The sequence below is a fragment of the Pelecanus crispus genome, chromosome 2, assembly GCF_030463565.1.
Source record: "Pelecanus crispus isolate bPelCri1 chromosome 2, bPelCri1.pri, whole genome shotgun sequence".
In the NCBI taxonomy this organism is placed as follows: domain Eukaryota; kingdom Metazoa; phylum Chordata; class Aves; order Pelecaniformes; family Pelecanidae; genus Pelecanus; species Pelecanus crispus.
The window spans coordinates 85,923,696-85,949,348 of NC_134644.1; the positions used below are offsets into that span (position 1 = coordinate 85,923,696).

The 25,653-nt window shown below is 35.0% G+C and overlaps 1 protein-coding gene across 4 annotated transcripts in view; it reads left to right on the forward strand.

Moving 5' to 3' along the window:
* The window catches only part of LOC104024921 (cadherin-9), a 71,305-nt gene that overhangs the window by 27,908 nt on the left and 17,744 nt on the right, over positions 1 to 25,653 (forward strand). For 3 of the 4 annotated variants that reach the window (XM_075706003.1, XM_075706004.1, XM_075706005.1), the window contains exons 3-5: positions 18,245 to 18,364; positions 20,634 to 20,801; positions 24,693 to 24,880. In XM_075706003.1, coding sequence (XP_075562118.1) covers positions 18,245 to 18,364; positions 20,634 to 20,801; positions 24,693 to 24,880 — 476 coding nt within the window. Of the gene's footprint in view, positions 1 to 18,244; positions 18,365 to 20,633; positions 20,824 to 24,692; positions 24,881 to 25,653 lie in introns of all 4 variants that reach the window. The other variant, XM_075706006.1, reaches the window with a different exon arrangement.

Sequence of the window (25,653 nt, forward strand, 5' to 3'; positions counted from 1 at the left end):
CTTCAGAATAAAAAGATGAAGGGCCCCTTAGTTCTATGTGTTCCTCTATAACAAATGGAAGAAAATAAAAATAAAATAAAAGCAAGAATCTCTGGAACAGGGTGATCTCTTTACTAAGACTACATCGAATGAAAAAAATCAGTGTAGTCCTGCATTACCTGCATAGATATTTAAGACGATGTGGGTTACTTGTTATAACTATATATACACAGATTCTTGCATCCCTAGCCAAATAACCTTTCTGACTGGAAAGAACTATACAATTACACTATATACACTTCAAGCAATAGATATACTAATGATGAGCAGGTCAAAAATTTGTGGGAAAATCTCAGTTTCTTTCCATCCTTGACTTCCTCCCATTTTTTGTCTTAAAATAGAATTTTTTTCTTAACTATTATATTTATTATGTTTGCCAAGTTCAACAAATATGACAGCAGATATTTATGAAAGCTAAGGAAAATGTCACTAAGATTGAGAAATTGAAGAGGAATCATCACTAGCAATGTTTGCAGATGTGTGTGTATGTTATTTAAATGACATATCATACTACGTATTTCTTACTGTGTTACTGACGGTTTCTTGGAAAAACTAGATCTAGAGCACACAAGGGAAAATGATAAGTCAACACCCCTGACAGAATGTGTGATTTTCAGTACCAATAGGCAAACCTCACTCATGTTTAACTAGTTTGATAGGAAGAACAGTGAAAGCATAACATGGATTTTCAGCACAACCTATCCAAGCCCAGGGGGAAATATGGATGCTTATTTGTGCAGTAGTTTGTGCTAATCCTATGTTGTAATATCTACACTGCAGCCATCAAGCCGTACATAAATTAGCCTTGCTATGCCTAAATGGCATCCAGTCATATCTCCAGCAGCATTATGGGTATACCTAAAATGCTGTGTAGCAAAGTTAGCACTGGAAGCAATCAAAACCATTGAAGTAAGCTGACTGCAGTGTAATTTCAGATAGCTTTTATGGAAATGATCATGCTAAAGGCTCACAGTGATATTAACTTAAAAAATTAAATGAGAAAGTTTAAGAGATTCTAAAACTCAATAACATGGAATTTCTCACCAAAATCATCTACTATACTGAAGAACTAGAGGATAATAACTGCTGTAGCTATACTTTTAAAGAATGCTAGAGTTGACTGGGAGAATCCTGAGATTTATGTCAGACTAGGTAAATTGATTCAATAAAAAATAGTTCCAAAGATGAGAAAAAGATGCTAGACAGACCCATAAAGGTTAATCAAAACATAATATATAAAGTAAAGGAACAAAAGACGTTCAACATTTTAAATTGATGGACTGCCAAAGCTGTAAGATACAATCTTAGTCACAATGAAGAGCAGGAGGATTTGAAGCATGACCTATTCTGATTTAGCTATATTTTAGAAATACTGTAAGAGGAAACTTCAGAGAAGCTCAATACTTATTATGCATCTTGAGAATAATCTTTTCATTTCCTCTTCATGTAGAAGGAAAAGTACAGCCCTGATCATACTTAAAATCTACTCATTTCATCTTCAAGGCTTACACGAGTAGAAGCTATGATCCAAGCATTTTTCCAAGTGAAAGATGATTGCTAAAAAAACAAAATAAAATTAAATCAAAACTAACCCTACACCCTTGGTGAAAACCACTTTTCTTAGGATATAAATAAAGTTATTAAGAATTTTTTAAAAAGGGAAGTTAGAAATGAGATGTCCTGTGGAGTTCAATCCCTTTTGACTCCTGGGTCAATATTATTACATCCTCCTGTACCTGCCTTGGTAATTTTAATGAGTAAGGCTTACCATTTGTCCTCATTAAACATCTTTAGCATCCAGCTGATGAGTATTTCACAACATATTTTTAATCTTTGAATTGATCCTGTTAAGAGAAGAGATAATGCCTAATTTAATTTAGCACTCATTACTTCATACTTAACTGCTGCTTTGTAGATTTTATGGTTCTAATCAAAGGCACCTCCTGGTTCAAAATTTCTACATGATAAGATTTGTATAATGTATAAGTACAGAGGGCCATATTTTAAATAGCTAAATTTAAAATTTAGAATTTTTCCAATAAATTACTGTTATTGCAAATACAGTCAGAATAAAAGAGTTTTTCTTTAGCTGAACAGTGAAGTTTGATGGAAGTATATTATACATGAAATATAGATATGGCCATTTTCAACTCAAGGATAGAGGATTACAGCATGCCTAAACATGCCTTGTATTAACAGCTACTCTAAATAAAAGATATATAAAATAATTACTCACAAAAAGAAAGAGAGAAAGAGAGAAATTAAATTGCAGTAAAACACAGAGGGTAATATGCATTAATACTACCATTTTTATTACTGTGCTATTGTCTGTGAGTGCAGTAGTATATACTGCAACATCAATTACACAATGATTGTGTTAGAAGTTCCATTATTGTTGTTCACTATTTCTACAGTATCTCTTTGGAATCTATAAGCATCACAACTACTACTGGATTTAAGTAAGACTGCATTCTGATACTTGGTTTTAGTTACATCACGTTTTCAGCATCACATAATCATAAACTCTTATTTGTCAAGAACAGTTTGTTATTTTGTATAGGAAGTTCTTACAAGAACAAGTAGGCCTTACAGTAAAAAAAAAAAAAAAAAAGAAAAAAGAAACTGAACCAAATACAGTAACCATCATATTTTCTATTTTTGAATTTGCTTATGTCAGTAAGCATTACTCTACAGATGTGTATAAATGACTAAATGGAAGCAGCTCTCATCTTTCATATTTCACCAGGAAGTAATTATATTTTCTCCTCTTCATATTTTCCCTGGTTTCAGATGATTATTAAAAAAAAAAAAGCTATGAGTGACTGTCTTGACTTTGTCACAAGCTTATAAAAACTACTTTGCTAACTTGCAAAATTTCAGAATGCTAATTGTTAACATATACTCTATTCTAAAATGAATTATTGAGTTAGCTTTAAGAGAAAGATATATTTCAAATAAATATTTTATCCACAGGTTCATATTTTACATTCTGCAGTTAAAGTATGGTGTTAGAATTCCTTTTAGTCAAACTAAGCATGATGTCAGGAATTCTGTAGCTGGAATAATTACTGTATTTCTGTTTGCATTTGCCTCTATAGGTGTGGCACTTCAGGACATGGTTTAGTCTAGTCTACCCTTGATTGGTTTAGTGTGGACTTGGTAGTGTGATGGTCTTAAAGTGAATGATCTTATGTGATGATCTTAAAGTGGATGTTCTTAAAGGTCTTTCCCAACCTAAATGATTCTATGATTCTGTAACTAAAGAATTTCAAAACTTCTATAACTTTCCAGAATCTGCATAGGGTTCTCTTTTTAAAATGCAGTAATTTTGTCCATTTTAATTAATCTTCTTTATTATTTTTATATGAGTCTTTATAATGAAAAAAAATCCCTTTCAACAAAATAAAGATGAAAATATAAAATAAGAGTTCAGTGCCTCATAATACTTTCTTAAAACAAACCATCAAAGTGAAAGGGCAAAAACCTCTTTTTGTTAAACAATTAAGAATATAAATTTAGTTTTTCAAGAAATTTGGGGTATTTTTGAGTTTTGTCAGTTTTGGACAGGCATTCTGTTAGATACATGTGTAGCATTTTTATTTACAATAGGCTTGCAATACATTTTTGTTAGGAAAGTATATAGAATGCTTTATAATTTGTTTTTTAATTTGACATGAGGCAGAACAATTTCAGAAGAGTATGAGAGGTTCTTTAAGTCTTTGTATTTTCAGTTAAAAAGAGAAAATCACTGGAATACCAAAGGAATCTTAATTAGATCATGATTTTTTTTTTCCTTAAATTATTCTATCATTTATATATTTATGTGTATAATATGGATAGCATTTTCCTAGCAAAAAGAAAGTCTGCTCTGCAAGGATCTTACTTTCTAGAGCTCTGATCCTATAAACAGATTATTTGGAATTCACACAGCTCCATTGACTTCAAGCTCAATGTTATGTAAGTGTTAGGATGTCCCTGCATGTACTTTATTTCATGATTAATGTATATGATTTCTGTACAATTTAAATGTCCATGTACAACTACTGTTTTTTTCCTGAGGTTTCTCCTATGTTTAGTTAGATAAACAAAATCGTATATAATGTAGATGTTTTGGCTTTTCAAGAACAGAATGAAACCATCCTCAGAGGAAAATCTGTGAGCTTACAACACTTCCAAATAATTATGTGATCTCAAGAAACAAACAAACATACACTCTGATCCAAATGAAAAGCAATAGTTTCCTTTTAGGATCCAAACAAGCTATGTAACTAATTCTTAACAATAACGTTTCGGGATGATTATTGTTGTACAGCTCTGTTCAACATCTAAAGAGAACATATGAAATTAAAACTAAATGTTGAATTTATATATTATGTTTTCTCCTTCAGAGTTTTGTTAATTTTATTTTTACATAAATAATTTTATCCATTAGTCATATTGCATTATTCTTTGTTACTGACTGAAGAAAATATAAACACTTAAAAAACCTAATATAAGCAATCACAAAAAACCTAATATGTATGTATTGTGTGTGTGTGTATATATATATATATATGAAGGTAAAGAGGAAACTTAAATAAATAAATCATGTTTATAAAATTTGGGAAATTCCTCATAAGTCATGAGAAATACCATAGTTCCTTTAAAGTTTATGCAGAATGTATATCACACTTGAAAGAACTGAGAGACACTGCATATTCAGAAAAATGAGGGACAAAAATCAGCCTTAACAACATTCAAACCAGTGCTTCTAAAGAGTTAAAACAATTAACAAATTTAAGATTTACAGAATATTTTAACCTTACGGATAAGCAGATTTCAAGCGACAGCCAAAAGGAGTGGTGCTCTTTTTCTACTTTTCGTCTCTCTGCTCGTAGTTGCATTGTCTTATGCCTTACTCACTGTCCCTCTAAACCCAAAAGAAGAAAGTTCAAGGAGGTGAATCATCAGAGAAAATGGATTCTTCATGGTCAATATTCTTTTTCTGCTACTTTTGTTCCCTGGGTCAGATCACATGAGGTTAGATGCCAGAGCTGGTCTAGGGAAGTGACAGGAGCATGCAAAGTATAGCAGGTAAAAGCAGGAGAGATCGTTTCATCCAGCAGTAGCTAACCTCAGTTAAAAAAAAATCACTTGATATATTCATTTTTCGTCAGTTACAAAATCCTCATATCTTCTAAACAGGACTCCTCCCTTCCTTTCTCATCTTTTGTGGGGGAAGTTTGGTTTCTTATTAAGACACCACAAGTCTGAGGCAGCACAATGGGAAAACAAGAACCACCTATTCACCCCCTGTGAGTAACCACTCACTCTTGGTGCTAGAAGAAATTGGGATTTTGTAGAATTGTAGTAAAGGTAGCTAGCACTTGCTGTAAACACAGGAAGGTACGATTTCTGTATTTCTGCCCTGTGGGAACTGAGCCACAGTCAACTCATTGTTAAAAGTTTGTCACCTCCTCTGAGCTCCCATAAACCTCCACCTGCTCACCCTTCATGACATGCTGGTCTGAACTATTTGCTGTAGGAGGAAATAAGGTGACAGCAGTTCAAATGCAGCAATTAGTAAGCAGGATGGATGACTTTTAAAGAACTATATGGGGCTTTAGGTTTTGTAAACTGGTTGGCTTAAACTCTCGAGATGCAGTTTTAGGGTGACCACGAATTCATTTTATCTCTGTATGTCTCAATTTCCCATCAAATAGTGGAAGACTACCGCAGCTTTACTCCATAGATATATCAAAATGTGTTCAGCTGCTGCAGCAACGGACATCACAGCATCCTTTGAGTGACAGTCTTCTTGCCAGGTCTGGGCTGTGTTAAATGTGGCTCCCCTTTACATGTCTCTGAAAAGATTCAGTGTTGTACTGTTTGCCTGGCTACTTTACTGCAACAAATTTATTATTTCCCATTATCTGTGTACACTGAAAAAAAACAAACCAAAACAAAAAACCCAAGAGTCTAGATGTCTCTAGATTAGAGCTTGAAATTATCATTGAAAGTGCCTGTATCTTACTTACACTAAAACTTTTTTGATGTATCCATTTTCCTTCCTCTTATTTCAGTAGATTTTCAGATATAACACTATAATCTCTGAACAAAAACATAATGGGCCTGAATTCTTTACATCAGCACTTTTGCTTACACTGCAGTGCAGTACAATGAGATACGTTCTGCATTGTTAGAGATGTTGTCCTTCAGACAGGATGTTAAACCAAGGTCCTTTCATCTTTCATGGCTTCACATCTAAAAAGTAAAAATCTCATTGACATTCTGAAAATACTAAAATATTATTAAAATATTATTAAAATATTAAGATACAGCCATGTTGCTTCAACCAGTATATATACCTCTTGATATGAACATACACCCTTTAAACAACCTTTGATTTAAACATGTTACAATTCACAGCCATGTGAAACATCTTTTCAGAGCCACAGTAAATACCGAGTTCCTATGCATGGTAACATTTTACAGGCACCTAATTTATTCCCTTATGAGCTCTTGCAGCTACCACCCACCAAATAATCTTGCTTCTTTTAAGACAGGTTACAGTATAACAGGTGCAGTGAGCCTCGTCTCACGTTTATGTGACCATATTGGAGCCTGTGGCAATTGACCTGCTAGTACTAAGGACTGGAATAGCTGGGACTAATTAACATTACTAATATTAGGAACACCTGCGTCTTTATCAGAAGGAACATGCATACCTGTGTTATACCCTTTAGTAAAACTAAAACATGGCAGACATTAAAATAAGCAACCTAATAGTGGAAAGGAGGTAATCTGTTGTCTAAGGTTTTCAAGAATGGAATTTCTCAAATGTTGGATCTGTAGTAGGCTGGAAAGACTGGACACACAGATCTAAGTCAGGAATTGTAATTAACTAGATATAAGTTAAATCTGTTTGAGAATTGGTCATATGTAGCCATAAAAGAAATGTACAAATTTTATTGAGAAGTATTATTTCATTTTTTTATTCTCTTAAACCAAAGCACATCTGAGATGCTTACTTAGTCTAATCTTCTGAACACAGAAGCCTTTCAGTTCTTTTTAAAAGCAAAGGCAGCTTTCTGAATGCCTGAATATACATTTTAGTTGCTAACATTACGCAGCTGAGTGTAAAATGTGAGATGCACATACATACATCTATTTTTAAAGTAAAACACAAAGGCAGGGTGGTTTTCTGGGTTTTTTTTTCTACTGGATTTCTCTATAACTTCTAAGTATTTCCAAAATGTGTAAATAAGATACAATAGATCATATCTGGGTGTAAGATAAAACACAGCTTTTTTTTCTAACATAATATAAATTAAAGTAACTAAGCATCACACATAGTAGAATGTACATAAAGGTGCTTTGACATAATTTTCAGTCTTCCAAAGAGCTAACAGTCTCATCAAACAGATCAATCTGTCACAAAACAAAGGTGCATACTCCTACATCTTTATTTATCCCATGTACCTCATTTCATGAGCTATCTTCCTCCACCCCTAACTCTCAGTTTTAGTAGAGCTCCTGAGAAATGAAAGCTTTATCTCATGTGAATCTGAATGATTATGACTACTTCTATTGCAAATTATTTAGCTGCAGCACACCACCAGACTAAGAGTAGGAAGCTCAGGAAACGAACATTACTCCCCCGAAAGAAGTCCACTATTCTCCCTAAAAGAGACCATTAAATGTCTCTCTACTGTGGTGGAAGGACTATGAATGTCTGCCCATAATGGATATAGTGTTGTTAAATAAGTAAAATTCTCATTTAAAATGTGCCCATACATATATATGTATATTTAATAGACATGTGTGTTTATATGTATTACAGAAATAATATATGACATTTCTTTCAATTAAATCATGAAAATAGGCATAAGAACTGATAATAAGTCTCTAGCAACACAGAAGATGAACTATAGAGGTGGCAGTTACTGCATGTGTGTTTTTCTTTGTTCAAATAACAATTCACCTTGAATTCTATTATACGTCACCATTTTTCCTTCTTGCCAATCATATAGTCATTTTGGAAATTTTCTGTGTCATACACAGCCTTCACAGAGTCAAGAAAATGAAGGTAAGAAAAGGCTTATCCTGGACTATCTTATCTAACTCCTGCTTATTTGAAAACTGCTTTATATTATTCCCACTGATACTTATCTTTTAGTAAGTACATGGAACAAGATAGCTTACAGCATTTCTCATGGCAATCACTGTATTTTTCTTAATATCTAGCAAAACGCACATCTGCAAGTTTTCACAATGACAGCAATCCTGATGCTCACATTTACTTTATTATCTGCTATCTAGCCAGATGCCTCAAAAGACTTTCCAGAATAGCCTTTTCCTACAACCTTATAGATATGTGACACTGTGAAATTAAGACCAAGCGTGATTAAGATCTGTGCAAGTATCAATTTTATTCTTTATGGAAGTTGTTCACATCTTCATATTTAAAACACATATTGCTCACACCTAATTGGTAATTTAAAACCAAACCAAACCAACCCAACTTAACTTGCTGTCCACTGAAGTATGTACACATGTGTGAATATCCTGCATTTAACAGAGTTGCTGCCAATAAACTGCAAATTGTCATCAAATCTTCCTGTCAGAAAGCCAACTCAATAACAGTTACTTCACTCTGCTCCAAGGCAAATGATAAATAGACTGTGATAAATAAGGCTATGTACACAGTATATTGGAGACGTAAACAAAAAATGGAAAGGTTTATTTCCTCATAAAGTCAAAATATGTGACAGCTGTGAAAAAAACACCTAAATAATAACCAGTTCTTTAGTGCACTGAGGTGGTTAAGAGAGAGAACAGGAAAAAAAAGTCTTATATCTCATGGTCCAGAAGACTGATACTTACTGACTTGATGAATAAGGTTTTAAAAGATACCTTGGTTATCAGGAACATGTGTCTACCTGAGGAAGATAAACAAACTATTTAAGAGCATACATATCCAACTAATTTTCACTGAGACCTAGACACCCTAGTGTCTAAACCTTTGGAAATTAGCTCAGGCATTTCTAAGAGTATTTCTCAAACAAGCAATTTGGAATCAATACCTTTAATCTTTTTCAACCAGAAGTTTTCAAATCTATGAGATTTGTCCAAATGAGATCATCCTCATTATGTCACTTACTGTGACTGTAATCTTACAATCAATAGCCAATGCACTTGTGATCAATTTGCAAACATAGTGAAAACTCAACAGTCTTTAGCAGAACACTTCTGCATGTGAATCATTTGACAGATTATACTGGAGACATTTGAACACTTCTGAAGATAAATGAAATGTCTATAAATAACAACAGAAAAGTCCCTAGAGTGACCCTACGTAATATTCTAGGGGGTTTGTCTATATGTACATACACACACGTATATACCTACATCTATATTTACTTATGCTTATATTTACTTATATTTACCCATGCAAGCTCTAGAAGTGTTTTGCTTTTGTCTACAAATAGTACTCTAACTAACGTAATTTGAAAAAAGTCCATGACTAAGATAACCCTGGAATTTGTTTCATTTTCTCTGCTTTAGACTCCATTTATCTTCCAAATTACAGGTCTTTATTGTCATTTTCCACAGACAACATCCACAGTATCTAAACACAACAGAAACAAGAAGCTTTCACAAACCACATATTATAAACTAATATAAATTTGAGTTTACCAACAATATCATAATTTACTGCATTTTCATAGAAAATTACTATTTTCCACAGCCGTATTAATGTTTAAATTTTTATCACCACCTAAACAGGAGTTCCCACAGATGATGAAAATACCCCCAGATAAAACAAATATGAGGCTAGCCTGTCGTCTTAATAATAATGTACTACTTTCTTATGGTAACAATAGAGATTCACATATGGTTTCAAATTCTACCTGTTTGCAGAGCTGGCAAAAAGTAGAAACTCTGTAAAGATTTCTATTTACTTGTATTACAGAAAAATTTTGAAGATGCAAATGAGAGTGAGGTTCTAGTTCCTAGTCATAGATAGAAATCCATAGTAAAGAGACTCTACAAAATCTAATAGAGAGATACAAAAGCTGAGTTCAGAAGAAGAGAGCTAGTGAAAAATAGGTACAGAAAGCTAACTTGTTCCTTCCCAAAAAATAAACCTCTCTGTGTTGCATTGTAAAGTACAGAACTGTACAGGCATGTACATCAGAAATTCAAAGTTTCATTCTAAAAAGTGGCAATTACTGAAAACTGTTTCTTTTAAGCTTGCTTTTTTGCTCTTAAGTGAAACCTTTAGAGATTGTATGGATGACCCCAAGTAACTTCTTTTGAGAAAAAAGGGCAAAGCAGAAAGCTTCTTAAAGGTGTGCTACATGAACAAAGGACCCTGAGAGTAGTGGAGAAATAACATCCCTACGACTACTTCATTATTTTAAAAATTAAAAATTATGTATGGAACTAAAAACTTGGTTGCAACTGTTGGCTAGGAATTGGGATTTTTAATCAATAGATAACTGTGTTGCAGCCTTTTTGAACTACTACCTCTCCTAACAGGATCAACAGGGACAAGCTCTTCCTAAGTTTATCATAAAAACAGCTGAAAGCTGTTTCTTTCTTTTGGAGTATTCCAGAAATTAAGATGCATCAAAGGGCCTAGATCACCAGCTCTCATCTTTAAAAAGGAAATAAGCCTTCAAGGATTCTTAAGTGCTGGAGTTCCTGTGACTGACCTGCCATGGATGGCAGCTGTCAGTCCATAAAGCTGGCCTAATTCAACATATGCTGTAAAAGCATTGTGGTCAGAGAAAGAGTAACCAAGGTCATTAACTGCCATATTATGTCATTATTTGTTGCTCCTTCAACATATTGGTTTCATTAGCAACTAATTCTAGCTGGAACAATCTTACAATATGTGTAACAGCTCCAAGTCCAGAAACATGCTACTGGTGAATTTCATCATTACTTTGAATAGAAATTTTGAGGATAATTTTGTGTTTCATTCTTTTCATTTTGGGTTTTAATTTCTTTTTGAACATAGACTGCAGATACTTGCTTTGCCTAAAAGAAGTGTGTTTGCTAATTGTAAGTATGTATAGCATGTTAAAAAAAAAAGAAAAAAAATTCTAAGCTGCAGTTCATTTATTATGGATGGCAGATCACTTTATACCTCTTTAGTCACTAGGAAATGCAATGTAAAAGCTAGTCAACGTTAACACTTGAAAGAGTCTGACTGCTCTTTTCTCTCTTATCACTGCCATTTGATGGCACCAGTATTGCTGTTTCAGAAGTGACTTTCTTTATGGTGACAAGGGGAAAAAGAATCTTCCCAAAAGAATAAACATACACAGAGTTGTTCACCCAACAATACTTCAAACTACTTCTCATTCTTTTTACTGTTTCCTACTTGTAATTGCATCTATAATGCTTTTTAAATTCTCATGCAGGGCATTTGATGCACTTCACTATTACAATTACTGTCAAAGGAAAACTAAAGTTACTGTATCAAGGTATTGAACAGCAGGACAGCAAGGGCTAGAGGCTTTGTTCAGCTTTAGCCATTCTTTTCCAGTTCAATTTCACACATTATGTTACAATGGTGTATGTATTGTATTCACTGGCAAAAGCCTCTACCCCACACAGAATTTCAGGCAGAGTAAAAACAGAGTAGTTTAGTCACATTGCATCTTTCTATGTTGTGAGACAATCATTAGCCCATACTGACTTCTTTAATGCAGGTTCTGATAACACAATCTAAAATGTGATTTCAGTTTGTCATAGAAAAGGAAGTGTTGAACAAAACCCCAAAACATCAAAACACAACACACACAAGAAATGATGATAATTATTTCCCCATTATGTTTATAAAATACAAGGGACTGTTTCCAGAGTAAAGCTGCATAAAAATAGCATCTTGTATTTCCAGAGTGGGTGGTAAGGGCCATATATTTTTACTGGTATGGAGTGAAATAGAGAAGAAAAAGTAATTCTGAAGGAAGAAGTAAGGCTATGCCATGCAGCATGGCTTGTTTTTTTTGTATTGCTCATAAATTACTTTTAGTCACATTAGCAGGGATTACAGTGACTGTTTATGTACACAGTGCACAAAGTGTACACAGTGGTGCAAAGTTTGTGATTCCTGGATGGGAAATCAGTAGGCAGCCAAAACAAAGGTAAAGTACCCATCTACAGGAACTAGCACATCAACTGACTTCTTGATCAGCCATTAAGTGAGACTCCATACACAAAAATAAGACATAGCATGCTTTAAAGTGAAATCTAGTTTCATCTCATACCTACATGGTGGACTATTAAAAATCATCAACATGGTAAAATGTAACTTATGAAATCTTCTGGTTTATGCCACCTTTTTCCCTCCTCTCTTTTTTCTTTTTTTATACACTTCTGCTCAATATATATGACTGAACTACATTCTAAGTTCTTTCTTAATTTTCCAGTGTCATGTTATTCCTCCTTTGAGTTTGGTTCCTCAGGTTCCTTATTTGTTCTAAGTTGGCTTTATTTGTTTTTGTCAGTCATGCCCATTTATTCCTTTTCTACCTTAGATGATTTATCTGTTAACTTGTTGACACTTGCTCCTTTTCTGCTTTTACTCTTCTTTTTTCTTTGCTCTTAGAAATCTTTCGTGCTACCACACTTCTGGCCTTCTCTGCATCACAGAAAAAGCAGTCTAGTGAAATCTCCGTTAAATTGTGGTCATGTATGAAAAAGCAAAGTTCACTTTGCAGTTCCCTATTCCTTCAGCTTTCTAGGCAGATTTGTCTTCCAGTCAAAACATAAGAGTTATATCCCTGTTTAGCCCTGCTCTTTGTGTAGAAAGCAGTCTGAAGTGATGTAATCCAACTGATGCAGTAATGAGATCCTTGGTGGTGAATTCTACATGTTCCTAAACTTTTTAGGCTTAGGTAGCGCCATATGACTGCTCCTAGTTCATAATTTCTCCAGTTCATTGCCTAAGCAGAGAGTCCTATCCAGAGAGAATAACCTGCTCTCAAAACCAAAAGAGCTTTAATATGTCTCAATATTTCTGTAGCTCATTTAAAATTTCACTCATGTCTTCAGCAGGGGCATCTCCATAGTATGTCTGCATGAAAATAATCCTTGGAGCCATGCTGTCTGAGCAAACTATCTGTCCAGTTACCCTCTTTTAGCTAAAAAAAATTCCTATTTTTGCCTCCAGAGGTTTTCCAGAGCTCTCGTAAATCTTTTCAGCTTGCAAAAGTAATCTACTTCTAAAATCTTCCCTCCATGAATAAACTTGATGAACAGCAGATTGTCATTGTGCTTAAAAACAGGAAGCAAGCACAAGAGCTTCTCCTTTAGGGAGACAAAGTCCTTCTTGCCTCTCCACTTACCCAGCTGGTCTTCTATTTCTGAAAATGAAACAGCCTTTCTGCTTTGAGTGGAGCTCTCTCTTAAACAGAGCTAGATACACACACAAACACACAGAAGTTCTCCGTAAAAATCAGAACTTTTCAATAATTTCTAATTTTGACAGAAGTTAACTTGAGAAAAAATAGAAAGGAAGCTGTCTGGTAATGTAAAAAACATCCTGTTTCAGCATTTCAGATTTTTTAATTTCCAAATTACTTTTTGAAAACTTAGAAGGCCAAAGTCTAAACCTAACATTTTTTCTTAAAATCAGAAGTTTGACTTGATCTGAAATCCTACTTTTATAAAAATACCAGAATCAAACTCAAAATGCATTTTGAAGTTACAGAATTCCCTTCAGAAAAGAAATATCATGGTTCTGAATGATATTTAAATCATTCCCTGTAATTTTTTGATCCAGCATTCATAGTGGAATCTTGAAACATACTATGCTAACAATATAATCTGGTCATTTGCTTCACCCAACCTGGAGATTACTGTTCAAAATTAAGGTTACAGAAAAAGTTATTAGTAAAAATATCATTTTCAAATAGACACAGATATATTCTTCTTCACATCAACCAAAGCAGCCAACTAGTAACAAGAATTGCATGCTGAAGACTATGACTTTACATGAAAAGGTAGCAAAATGCGCACCTACCTCATCTAGTGGAAGACCTCTTTTGCACTACAACAACTTTCTGCAGGTTATTTACTTCAGCTTTGCAATGCACTCTGGTATCATGCTAGGAGACCTAATTATACCAGAGGGACTCTTTCAAAGACTGAATAGCACAAAAAAATAGAAAGCATTTTAAACATAATTCAGAAAAGCATTTTCATTTCAAATGCTTTTTCAAATTTATGTCTCACTCTTCATGAGTTCTGGAAATCTGTGTCAGTGGGACTCAGTTCTGACAATGAGTTATACTATCCTAGATATGGAGTGATGTCCTCTCTAAATCAGTTTTCCTTTTTGGACTCTACATTCTTGCATGCACGTACGTGCATACAAACGCACACTCAAACACAGGCACACAAATACACTACTTATACAGATTTAGTCTAGATTTGTCTTCTCTCAGGTTATCTTCGCAATTATCCTTCTGCATTTTTCCACCCCTACATTAGGACCCCATCCATCACAGATGTGTTGTCAAAGTGCTTAAGCTTCCAGTCTCAAATGTACATCTAAGCAAAGAAGAAAAGGAAAAAAAGATCAATGCTGATGCTATAGCACTCATAAAGCCTGGCAAATTCAACACATTCAGCAAACTGCTATTCCTTGCTCACTGTATGCAGACATAGAGAGAATCATTGAAAGACAAAGCCAACAGAACAAACTGCAAGCTGTGTGAAAGAAGTATTAAGAATTCATCAAAACAAAACAAATAAGAAAAAAGAAAGAAAAAAGAAGGGAAGAAGAGAAAAAGAAAAAAGAAAGGAAAATAAAATAAGACATACCTCTTGAGAACTCTGAGATTTAGTTCCCATCCTGAGATGGGATAGGCTTGCTGGATAGGATTGGGTTGAAGTTCACTTTGTTTTGCAGAAAAGTGATGTTATTACTTCTTAGACTGCTATTGTAGTCATTCTCACATTTTCTCTGTCATCTTTCACACCAGTTTGCTTGTGTGTTTTGTTTGATCTTGGCTGGCTGACAAAGGCCCACCGAGCTGCCCTCTCACTCCTCCCCCTCAGCAGTACAGGGGGAGAAAATAAGATGGAAAAGCTCATGGGTTGAAATAAAGACAGGGAGATCACTTACCAATTACCATTAGGGGCAAAACAGACTCAACTTGGGAAAACTAATTTAATTCATTGCCCATTAAAAAAAAGTTGGATGGTAAGAAATAATGACAGAAACTAAAACACCATCCCCCCACCCCCAGTTCTTCCCAGGCTCCACTTCACTCCTTCATTTCTGCTCATGTTGGCAGCTGTAGAAGTATCTCAGAAAGCTTCTAATTTCTAACCTAGCAGCCTGATTCGTATTTTAAATCATGCTGACTTCTGCTGACGAATGTGGGCAAAAGGCTGCTTGTGAGGTAATCTAGACTATAAATAAACAAATGAATAAATACATCCACATTCTGCTGGTACCATTCAGGTGGGGGTGAAGATAGGGCATATTTGTCTTTAATTAAAAAGATCGAAACTGGTTTTGCCTCATTACCAATCACTTCGTAATTAGTGCTGGGTTCCTTTATTTCACTGCCTTTCTTGTTTAATTTCAGACCCCAAAGGCTAAGAGAAGTTTCTTTCCTCATAAAAAAAAGCTGCACAGGCTTTGCCTATTGTCTGTGAGGATCCTCCTTTATGACACAGCAGACTGTTGGCATAGAAGAGAGTGAACTGCCTGCTGACAAATTTTCTGAGTATATACTTTTGTTAATAATTTTTCACAATTGTACTATTAGTTTACTAGGAAGCAGCAGCTGTTATAACACTATCTTTTCACCACCCTATAGAATTCAACAAATAAAAGAAAACATCAATATTTTGCAAAGCATGATGAGATCTCGTTCTATATAAGATCCACTTAAATTACCTGGTAGTGACCTCCGAAGTTTCTGCAGGGTTACAGCTTCTGTACTCTCCTCAGCAATCATGATTATATGGCACTTGAGCCTCAGGAAACAAAGATATACATTCCAGTGAGACAAAGGCAGACATTTGTCAAAGACTTCCCTGAGCTCTGAAATGCCTTTCTTAAAAAAAAAAAAAAAAATCCTTCTCAAAACAAGCTTCAGCATTCTGTTTTTCATCAAAACAGTACACTAGGAAAAAAAAGTTAATGTGCATTCAGTTGTTATGACCATATTCAAACTTCTGTGTCCGTGCAAGACAGTGTCTAGATCAGGAGGCCACAGCAATAAGTTTTCCCGATGAAGATATTTGGGGTTTTTTGGGGGGGAGGGTGGGATGGACATATACATTTCCCCTGATTCTTAACTTCTAGATGCTATAGTGGCTCACAGTATAAGCATATGATTCTGCTGAGGACTTTTACTTTTTTTATAGCATAGCAAGTAATATTGACTCCTTTCCCTGTTAGTTTTGAGGAGGCATGGGATTTAACTTATTTGGTTTTTTGAAAGCAGATAGGACTCATGGAACTTCACATTTCTCCAAAAACTGTCTTCAATTTTTGTCCAGATGAGCAGTTCTGCTGAACACTGTTACTGATAAACTTGTCCTTAAATATTCACCTCTTCAGGATTATCTTTACAGCTCAGCTTGGCACACAGATGACCTCTAACTGTTTAACCAGGCAAAAAGTAATCTAGATTGCTGATGGCAAAAATCCTCTTCAGAGTTTGATGAATTGTGACAAAGCATTTTTACAACTTTGTTCTGCTGGTTTGTTGCAGAGAAAGAGGTATTCCTCCCCTCCTGTCGTGCTGTTTAAATAACCTGAAATAGTGGGAATTGTTACTATTATGTAGGTAAAACTATTATGTGTAAAGCTGTATTACATCTTATAAGAAAACAGATGCATCTAACAGGACCTAATAATAACATGTGCTCTCATAAATCTGTTTTGATTACTCTGAATTTCTACTTTCCCCAATCCCTTGTACACACTGAAGAGCGACAGTAGAGATGATTCACTTCAATTCCATTAGTCACAGGTAAATGAGCATCTTCTAAATTTATAGTCAAGACAGATACTTGACTGCAGGTTTTCTGGGTGAAGTTCAATCTAGAGAGGCTGAGGGTGAAGAAAAAAAGGAACAGGAAATGCTATCACTTAAGTGGACAGTGCTCACTAGCCCTTTTTCTTATAAGGAAAGTGAGATACATAAAAAATACCCGGCCAAAAATAAAGAGCTGCTTCTCAGTCAGCCTTCTGCCCTTGGCAAGGAGTTAAGGACCTTTACACTTCTAGCTATTGGACTGCCTGCATTTATCCAGACATTTGTCAGCTCTAGATTGTGTTAGCAAAATGTATCCTGATGTCTTGAAAATTGCTTAAAAATAAAAGCTTGTGAAGAACAGTTTTGTCTTTTTATACCTCTTATAAGAAAGTCTTTACAGAAGCTTTTATTTGCTTCTAATCCATAAACTACACCAAACGTATTGGCTCACAGTGCTCTTAATTCCATATAGCCTATATTCTCCTCACTGTGATCACAGAACATGGGTAAGCCATTTTCATGCAAAATAAGTGAATGCTGAAAAAATGTAGTTATTGTTTAATGGCAATTATTTGCCAAATAGGTGGATAATTTTGATCAAGACATAAAAACAAACAAACAAACAAACAAAACCCCCCAGAAGTTCTTATTGCAAAACCAAGCTAATTTTTTAAACGCATCTTAAAAATTAGTAAGGATGAGACAAAATTTCTTATTCAGTTTGACTTCAGATATTTGGAGGTTGTAATCTAAGCAGAAAATGAGTATGGGGAAATTTGCTTTGGGTTAATTTACTAAGCCAAACTTAAAACTCATAATGGTAATTTTCACACAGCAGCTACCTACCTTTTAAGTGAACAGTTTCAACTGAGGTCATGTTATTGCCAGAGAACAATCTTCAAACCTGTTTGATCACCAGAAAAAAACTAATGTTGTGCTGGGTTTCAAAGACATGTGTCAATCCCTATGCATTTACTCATGTTTAACTGAAGCATGAAACTTAAGTGATTATGATGACTTTAGTTTTAGTCACAAGGAAGATGAGACTTTATGTTACTGTTTGCTTGGGTAGAATAACACTGGATTTGTCCACTGGATGCTGTTCTATTTTTTTACTGAATTCAATACTGAAACCACTGTATGTTGTTTACAAGAAGTAGGTGCCGCCTTAAAATCTGCTGATTCCTTGTTTGGTACCCATTTAGGTACATCTGTTATTCAAGTGACAGCCACAGATGCTGATGATGCTAACTATGGAAACAGTGCCAAAGTGGTCTACAGCATCCTCCAGGGACAGCCATATTTCTCAGTGGATCCAGAAACAGGTTAGCAATTCATTCAGTCTTACTTTTTGCAACGACAAGGACAGGATGCAGGGATCAAGACACTTTTCACTTGCACTTAAATATTGGAACAAGCATATGGCATCATATGACTAGATGTGAAGCTGATAACACTTTTTCTAAATGGAAACTGGAATCACGATAAAAGTATGCCTTTTTTGTTAAAATAATATTATTGCAGAAGAAGATCTGCTTTACTTGGAATAAAACTTCTGGAAGTTGACTCTTAACTGTAAAGGTCAACATTTGAGAAAGGGTGTAGAATATTGTAAGGGGCCCAAAGAATCTTGAAAGTATTAAAGCTTATTTTACACCAATTTCTGGGAATTTCATCCATTTGTCTTTAAGAAAAGAAAAAAGGAGCTGGACAATTTCAGAGTATAAGGTAAAAAAAAAAATCCCCAAAGGTAAATTAATTATTTCTAAAAGTTTGTGATAGGTTCTTGACCACTGAAAATTTTCAAATCAAGATGCTTTTTGAAACTGTACTGTGATTCCAACAGCTATTAGAATTGAAGCAAGGAGCATTAATGTTTACAAGCTGTAAAACATGAATGGAAGCCCTTTTCACTGTTATGCAGGAAATCAGATAAGAGACAGACACAAAGAAGAAAAAATTGTGTGAACTTTGGATATCTATAACCCAAAATTGAGGTTCAAAATAGAAACAAACAACACCCTCCACTCCTCCAGATATCTAATCCCAATGCACATAAGACTTAGCAGGCATTGCATTAGCCTGTTCCTGCAGGTTATCAAAAGTTTTCTGGTTTGAGAATCCAGAATATAAGTGCAATTGTGCCCAGAATCCCTGAAGTTCCTAATCCATTGAGCATGGTCAGATGATGGCTAATTTCCTTTTAAAACAATTTCTTTTTTAAATACAGCAAGGGCATTATATCAAAAGGATAATGAGTCATATGGCTACAGTTTTAAAAAGGAGAATAAAGATTTTGCCTAGGATTAAATTGTCTGGGTTTTTCCCACCTTTTCCTATCTCTCTCCTTTTTCTCTTTTCTCCAATCCCCTCCTCAAAATATCTTTACCAGGCATGAGCAGAGAAACAGGACCAGTACCACATGGTCATTAACTGATGGCAGCAGGTGGGTAGGCAGGCAGATGGTTTGGGGGAGACCTAGGCTCTCATCTTTGGTTCTGGGATTCTCTTTCATTTTTATCCAATTTGCTTTTTAATGTTACATATATTAACAAGCCTAGGTACAGTAATCAGAATCTGGCAATCCTGGATCAGACATAAATGCCATCACCACTAGACTACGGAGTTTTTTTTCTTTGTTTCACTCTGTCTAGGAGTAAGAGTTTTCCAGGGTTGCCTTTTTTTTGCATAATAGGACAGTTCCATGTCAAGCCAAGCTTGTAATGAAAGCCGCCTTCTGAGAAAGGAACGGCAGGGGTGTGAATCCCCCAAGCAAAAAAGCATGTTGTATTTAAATTCTCCCACTTCACAAGAGAAAGCTCTCATCACTTCAACCTTGCAAAGCTACCATCCTTCTAAATAAAAAAAAAAACCCTCTCTGCTTGGTTTTCTAAAAGAAAACATGTGTGTGTCCACTTTAATGAAAAGGACTTTTGGGCTCTGGATCCCAGGAGGATTGAGGTCACTTCTGTGTTCAGGCTATGGGATTTGGGGTTTTCTCACCTGAGGTCCCTACTCTTTTTGTGTCCTGTACAAGAGTCTGAGACTTTTAAATTACAATTATGAAATTATTGAAAACAGACACCCAAAAAAAGATTTTGCAACATTAATTTTACAGTCTTGTCCAATTCTTTTATTAGCTATACCCCTAACTGATTTACAATGGCCATCACTGCACATTAAAATCTATGATCCATTACAGTCCAAAAGAATGAATCCAGGACATGTTAGAGTTCAGCCTTGTGCCATAATATCAAAACCTCACCAAGGCTGGAGATTATGTAATGCATTAAAATAATAGTAGCTCAAAAATTTCATTAATTCAACAACTGTATTTTTTTCATTGAAAGAATAATGAAATAGATTTAGCACATCACAAACAATGAATAAAATCTCTGTTACTTTTTTTTTTCCTTAAAATCACATTAAATCACCCATAGATTGAAAGGCTTATTGCAGTTTACCTTGTTTTGATTGCTATGGATTAACATCTGCACAGTATATTTTACATGAATCCATTTAAATACTCAGAGATTAAAGTGGGTGGTGCTTCTCTTTCACCTCTCTGTCTCTCCTTTTTCTCTCTTCTCCAAGGCATAATCAAGACTGCTTTGCCAGACATGAGCAGAGAAAATAGGGAACAGTATCAAGTGGTCATCCAGGCCAAAGACATGGGAGGCCAGATGGGAGGACTATCAGGGACCACCACCGTGAACATCACGCTGACTGATGTCAACAACAATCCGCCTCGCTTCCCCCAGAGTATGGAGCATCTAAGAGTTCTGTTGTTTTCCAAAGAATGTCTCTAAAATCAGTTATTTCACTGTCACCATGTGGGATCTTCTTTTTTCCTCCCTATTTTTTTAAGTGTAAATACTGTTCCACTGCTGTGTCTGTTTACATTGTAGATTATTTAGGCAAATGGGAATCTCTGCTTCCATTTTTTTAATAGCAAAGTATTTCCTAGAACGATAAACTTACTTCCTGTTCTTACTCTGCTTACAGGAATGTGAGCTGTAACAATAACCTAGGCTAACTGCAGGGACTTGAAAGCCTTTAGAGGAATTTAATTACAAAATCTAGGGTTCAGTTTTTGGAGACACTTGTAATTCCACATGTTTAGGCAAGCAAATGAGTCAGCAAATTTTCTAATGTACCACCTTGCACAGGCAGAGTTGGTCAGGTGGTATGCTCCGCTGGAAGTCTAAGCATTTGGTTTAGGTACTTGTAATCTGTGTTCAGCTCTTGATGTTGAATGATTTTGATAATCTAGACTAGTTTGACACAATTAAGTTTTTAAAAAATATCTCTGTAGAATAAAAAATGGCAAGCACCTGAAAGCTGCACAATACAGAAAGCTTCACAGCATACTACAAATCCTTTCATCCTAGGCCACTGGTTTAAATCCAATCCCACGTTGTTACAATCAGAGTCTTGTAAGTGTTTGATAGGCTGCAGACAGAAGAAATTTACAGCCTCAGTTCAGTGCCTACTGGAAAAATGTCCACATTATAAAATTTGAATTGCTTGTTGGCACTGATTAGGGACCTGACTGGCTCTCTTTAGAGATTCACCAAGGACTGAACAAACAGAGCTGATTTAGAAAATGCTCTGCTGGACTTGAAGAAACTTGAAAAGCACTTCAGTACCATGGCAATAAGTACACTCAGAATAGTATAAACAGGTCAACCTAGAAGAGATTTTTAAAAATATTAGAAAACTCTGTCAGTGTGGGAGAAATGATTCTTGAAATTGCATATAACTTTTTTTATCTCTATTCATCATAACAGATTGCTTTTAAAAAAGAGAGGGGAGGGGAAGTACTGCACTCATAAAGAAAATATAATTTGAATTCACACTCAGAGTTTACTTGCTGAGAAATATCTACACATGACAAACTCAAACAGAAATTTTTAACCAACCTTCCTGTTTGACTTCAGGAGGGATACTGCTTAAACATGTATAGCATGATATAGCCCATAATATTTTGGCAAATAGGAATTCTTGAACCTAAATTAGAATGTGGTATAACACACCGCATTGTAAGCTTTGTTGCTAAGTTAAATTAAATTAAACTAAATTTAAAAAAATAAAGAACGAAGAATGCATAGAACTGCAAAATATTCTGTCTCCTTAGCCTTTGTTCCTTATGATGCTCTTATTTCAAGTTTAGTTGAAGCCTGAAGTCTATGGAAGTTCTGATTATTTCAATAAGCTTTGGGTTTGGTACTTAATTATAGAGAAATTTACACTATTTGATGCTTCATACAATATTCTGTGTAGCTTTCTACTTTGAACATCACTGAAAAAAACACATTGGATGGGCTACAGAAGACCTGCTGTGGGATCTATTCAATGGTGCAATTTTTGTTTTGCTGATGACCCTTCCTTCTCATTTTCTTTCTCCTCAGCAAGGTGTTTTTCAACACTGCCTAGGAAATCAAATGTTGAGAAACATCTGGAGGTTTTGATTTCTTCCTAGATAGTTATGAAGAGGGGCATACCTTCAAAGAACTATCTAGTTCTGGAAGTCTGCTCCTTCCAAAAACAATTATCTTCTATTTTCTCTTATGTGAGGCAACAATAAGTGAAAATGTGGCCCAAAGCCAAGGGTGAATTGCAAATGGAAGCAACAGGAATTAATGTTAAGGTATTGAAAAACTACAGATTGATTTCTTAGAGGGGCAGAAGAAAGGAAAATGGCAGAGTGCACTGTGAAGTACTGGTTGTTCAGACTGCATTAAGAAGGAACAGATTTTCTGTTTCGTTTTGTTTCCTGAAAGGAATCCTGGACAGTGAAAAGACATAGGCTTAAACTGAATTTAAATGGCACCATAATGAAAATCTTACATATTTTGAATTCAACTGTACTCTAAACCAAATTAGCCATCTTGCATGCCTAAAATGTGTAGCTCTCACACAGCACCACAAAAATAAGGAATGCTTTCAGAGGGAAAAGCACTCAAGGGAGTTATTTATTCTGGGAGAAGTCATAAGTAGCATGATTAAATTTGTTCTTACAGTATTTCTGGCTCACCTTCCAAACCCTTGGATTTGAGCAAGCCTTCAAACTTATGGTTAGCTGCCAGGAATCCGAACTTTCATCACATTTTCAGCCTCGTTTAAGGGAATAACATGCATCTTAGTGTGTGTGGATTGCAGCCAAACAGTCTACTGCTGAGTTTTCATTTATAACCTTGAATTTGTAACAGCAAATACAATTTAGCATCAAGCATTAGCTTCCATTTTGTTACACATCTATATAAATATAAGGTATTTGCAGTGACACTCTTTTGTACTTAGTCTGTACATTTGGGGATAGAAACTCATTCACCACTCAGACATTTGGTATAGTCCTTATACTTAAAAGGAACCTTCAGGACCTTTTAAGTGTCTTAAAAGAAAGCAAAGAACATGTAAATATAGGAAATAGGCTAGTTGCAAGAAAGATACTTGACTGTACTGTACTACAAGTCAATATAATTTGTACAGGTTCTATTTGGATGGTTCAAATAAGGATTGTGCATTTTATCAGGCGCTAGTTTTGTCAGGTCCAGACTCTTAAGGTATTTTCCCAGTGCTACAACTCCACTCAGTAAATTAATATTAATTTACATGAGAAAACAGATCAAAAGAAACATCAGATTCCAGAATGTCACATGTAAAATATTGAATGTATCAGAATTGTTTTTACATTTTCTTGGTAGCAAATAACTGAAAACTGTGATTTAAAAACATGTGTGTCTTGCTAGTGATGAAAGGTCTTCATTGTCTAGTTCTGACTGGTCAAGAAAACCATCTGATTAATACTTTTTCTGCAACAGCATGTCTTTATAATTAGATTTTTATTGCAAATGTTGTTAGAAAATACATATAAATTCACTTTTCATACACATAGGCAAGATTAAAATGTCTGTGTAATCAGAATTCTTTTTATCAAACCCTGATTATAAAAACATTAAATGAAACCAACCATTGAAAGAGCACAAAAAGTATATGCGGAGTAAATTAAAGTCTGAATGTATCTGCATTTCAGTTAACTACAGCAATTAACATGAACATGTAGCCAAATGCTCTTTAACATGACTCTTTAGTATGTATTATCAATAAGAGATGAATGAATTAATTTCACACAGAACACCCACAAATCTTGAATATATTTTTTCAAAAGAATAATAATAAAAAAAGGCCTATTCTATTTTAGTCTCTATCCAAAATCCACACCGGTTTCTACAGCTCTTGTGTGTTGAGAAAACAAAACAAAATTCCCTACTACTTCTAAATCTATCTGGGAACATTTCTAGAAAACTGAGAGAAAAAAATATATACATGCTGTTAAATAGTGAAGATTAGAACTGGTGCGTAATTGTTGAGCTTCTCTGTTCCTTATAGCCGAAGGAGAGGGGAAAAAAAAAAAAAAAAAGCATTAAAAGCACTGTACTAAATGGCTTTGAAGAATCACTTGAAATTTTTGTGACAGCTTGTCAATCAACTCCAAACCCTGTTTTAAAGTTTAGTATGATGACTAACAGCATTTTTCTTAAAGTGTTTCAAACTTCAAGTTACTTAAAAAATCCAGGTGAAATTGAAGATGATGCTATTCAGAAGAACAAAGCTTCTCAAAATAATAAATGCTTGATTTCGCTCTTCCAGGCACCTACCAGTTCAGCTCTCCTGAGTCTGCACCACCTGGGACTCCTCTCGGCAGAATTAAAGCCAACGACCCTGATGTGGGTGAAAATGCAGAGATTGAGTATAGCATCTCCAATGGGGATGGATCAGACATGTTTGATATCGTCACTGACAAGGACACACAGGAAGGGATTATAACTGTCAAAAAGGTTTATTTTTTTCTCCCTCTCTTTTATATGTACTTAGCTCTCCAGATGTTATGGTTATTTTTCTTTTTCCAGGGGAAGGGAGGGTAGATCTCACAAGGGGTCAGGATGCCAAGGAGTTGTTGTATTAGTTTTGTTCTTCTCTTTCTTCAGCAGTATCTGTTATTTTCAAGTCTCGAGGGAAATTTACTGGCATGTCACTTCACATAAAGCAATATTTCAGTGGCTGCTGTCTGCTCAATATATATACTCTCACACACAGTATTTTTGAATTAGGGCTGTGAAAACCTGGAGGGGTTCAGTTCACAGTGGGGTTTGTCAGCTGAATGCTGCAGTAAGGCTCACAAGGGTTGGAGGCTCACCTGAAGTTTGATGAACTTACACCTCCAAGGCTAAACTGTCCCTCTTTAATCTGTCCAACAGTCAGGTATATCCAGTACCTAAAATCTGTCTTGGTTTAAGTCCAACCTTGGTGAAACTTAAGTTGTTACATATTATGTCAATGGAAGTTCAAAGAGCAAAGATATGGGCAGAAATTTAATTCAAAATATCATCTCTGAAAGATTTATTGGTCGCTTTTTAGTGTTCAGACTGTTAAACTCTGAACAATGTTTTCATTCTGTTCTTACTGAATGTAGCAGTAACAATTAATTGATATATACATATATATAAAATATAGATCTATACACATACGTTTGGAAACATCGGTATATTTATGTATATGCACGTGCATATGAATGTGCATATGCATATGCATATATGGATGTGCATAATAT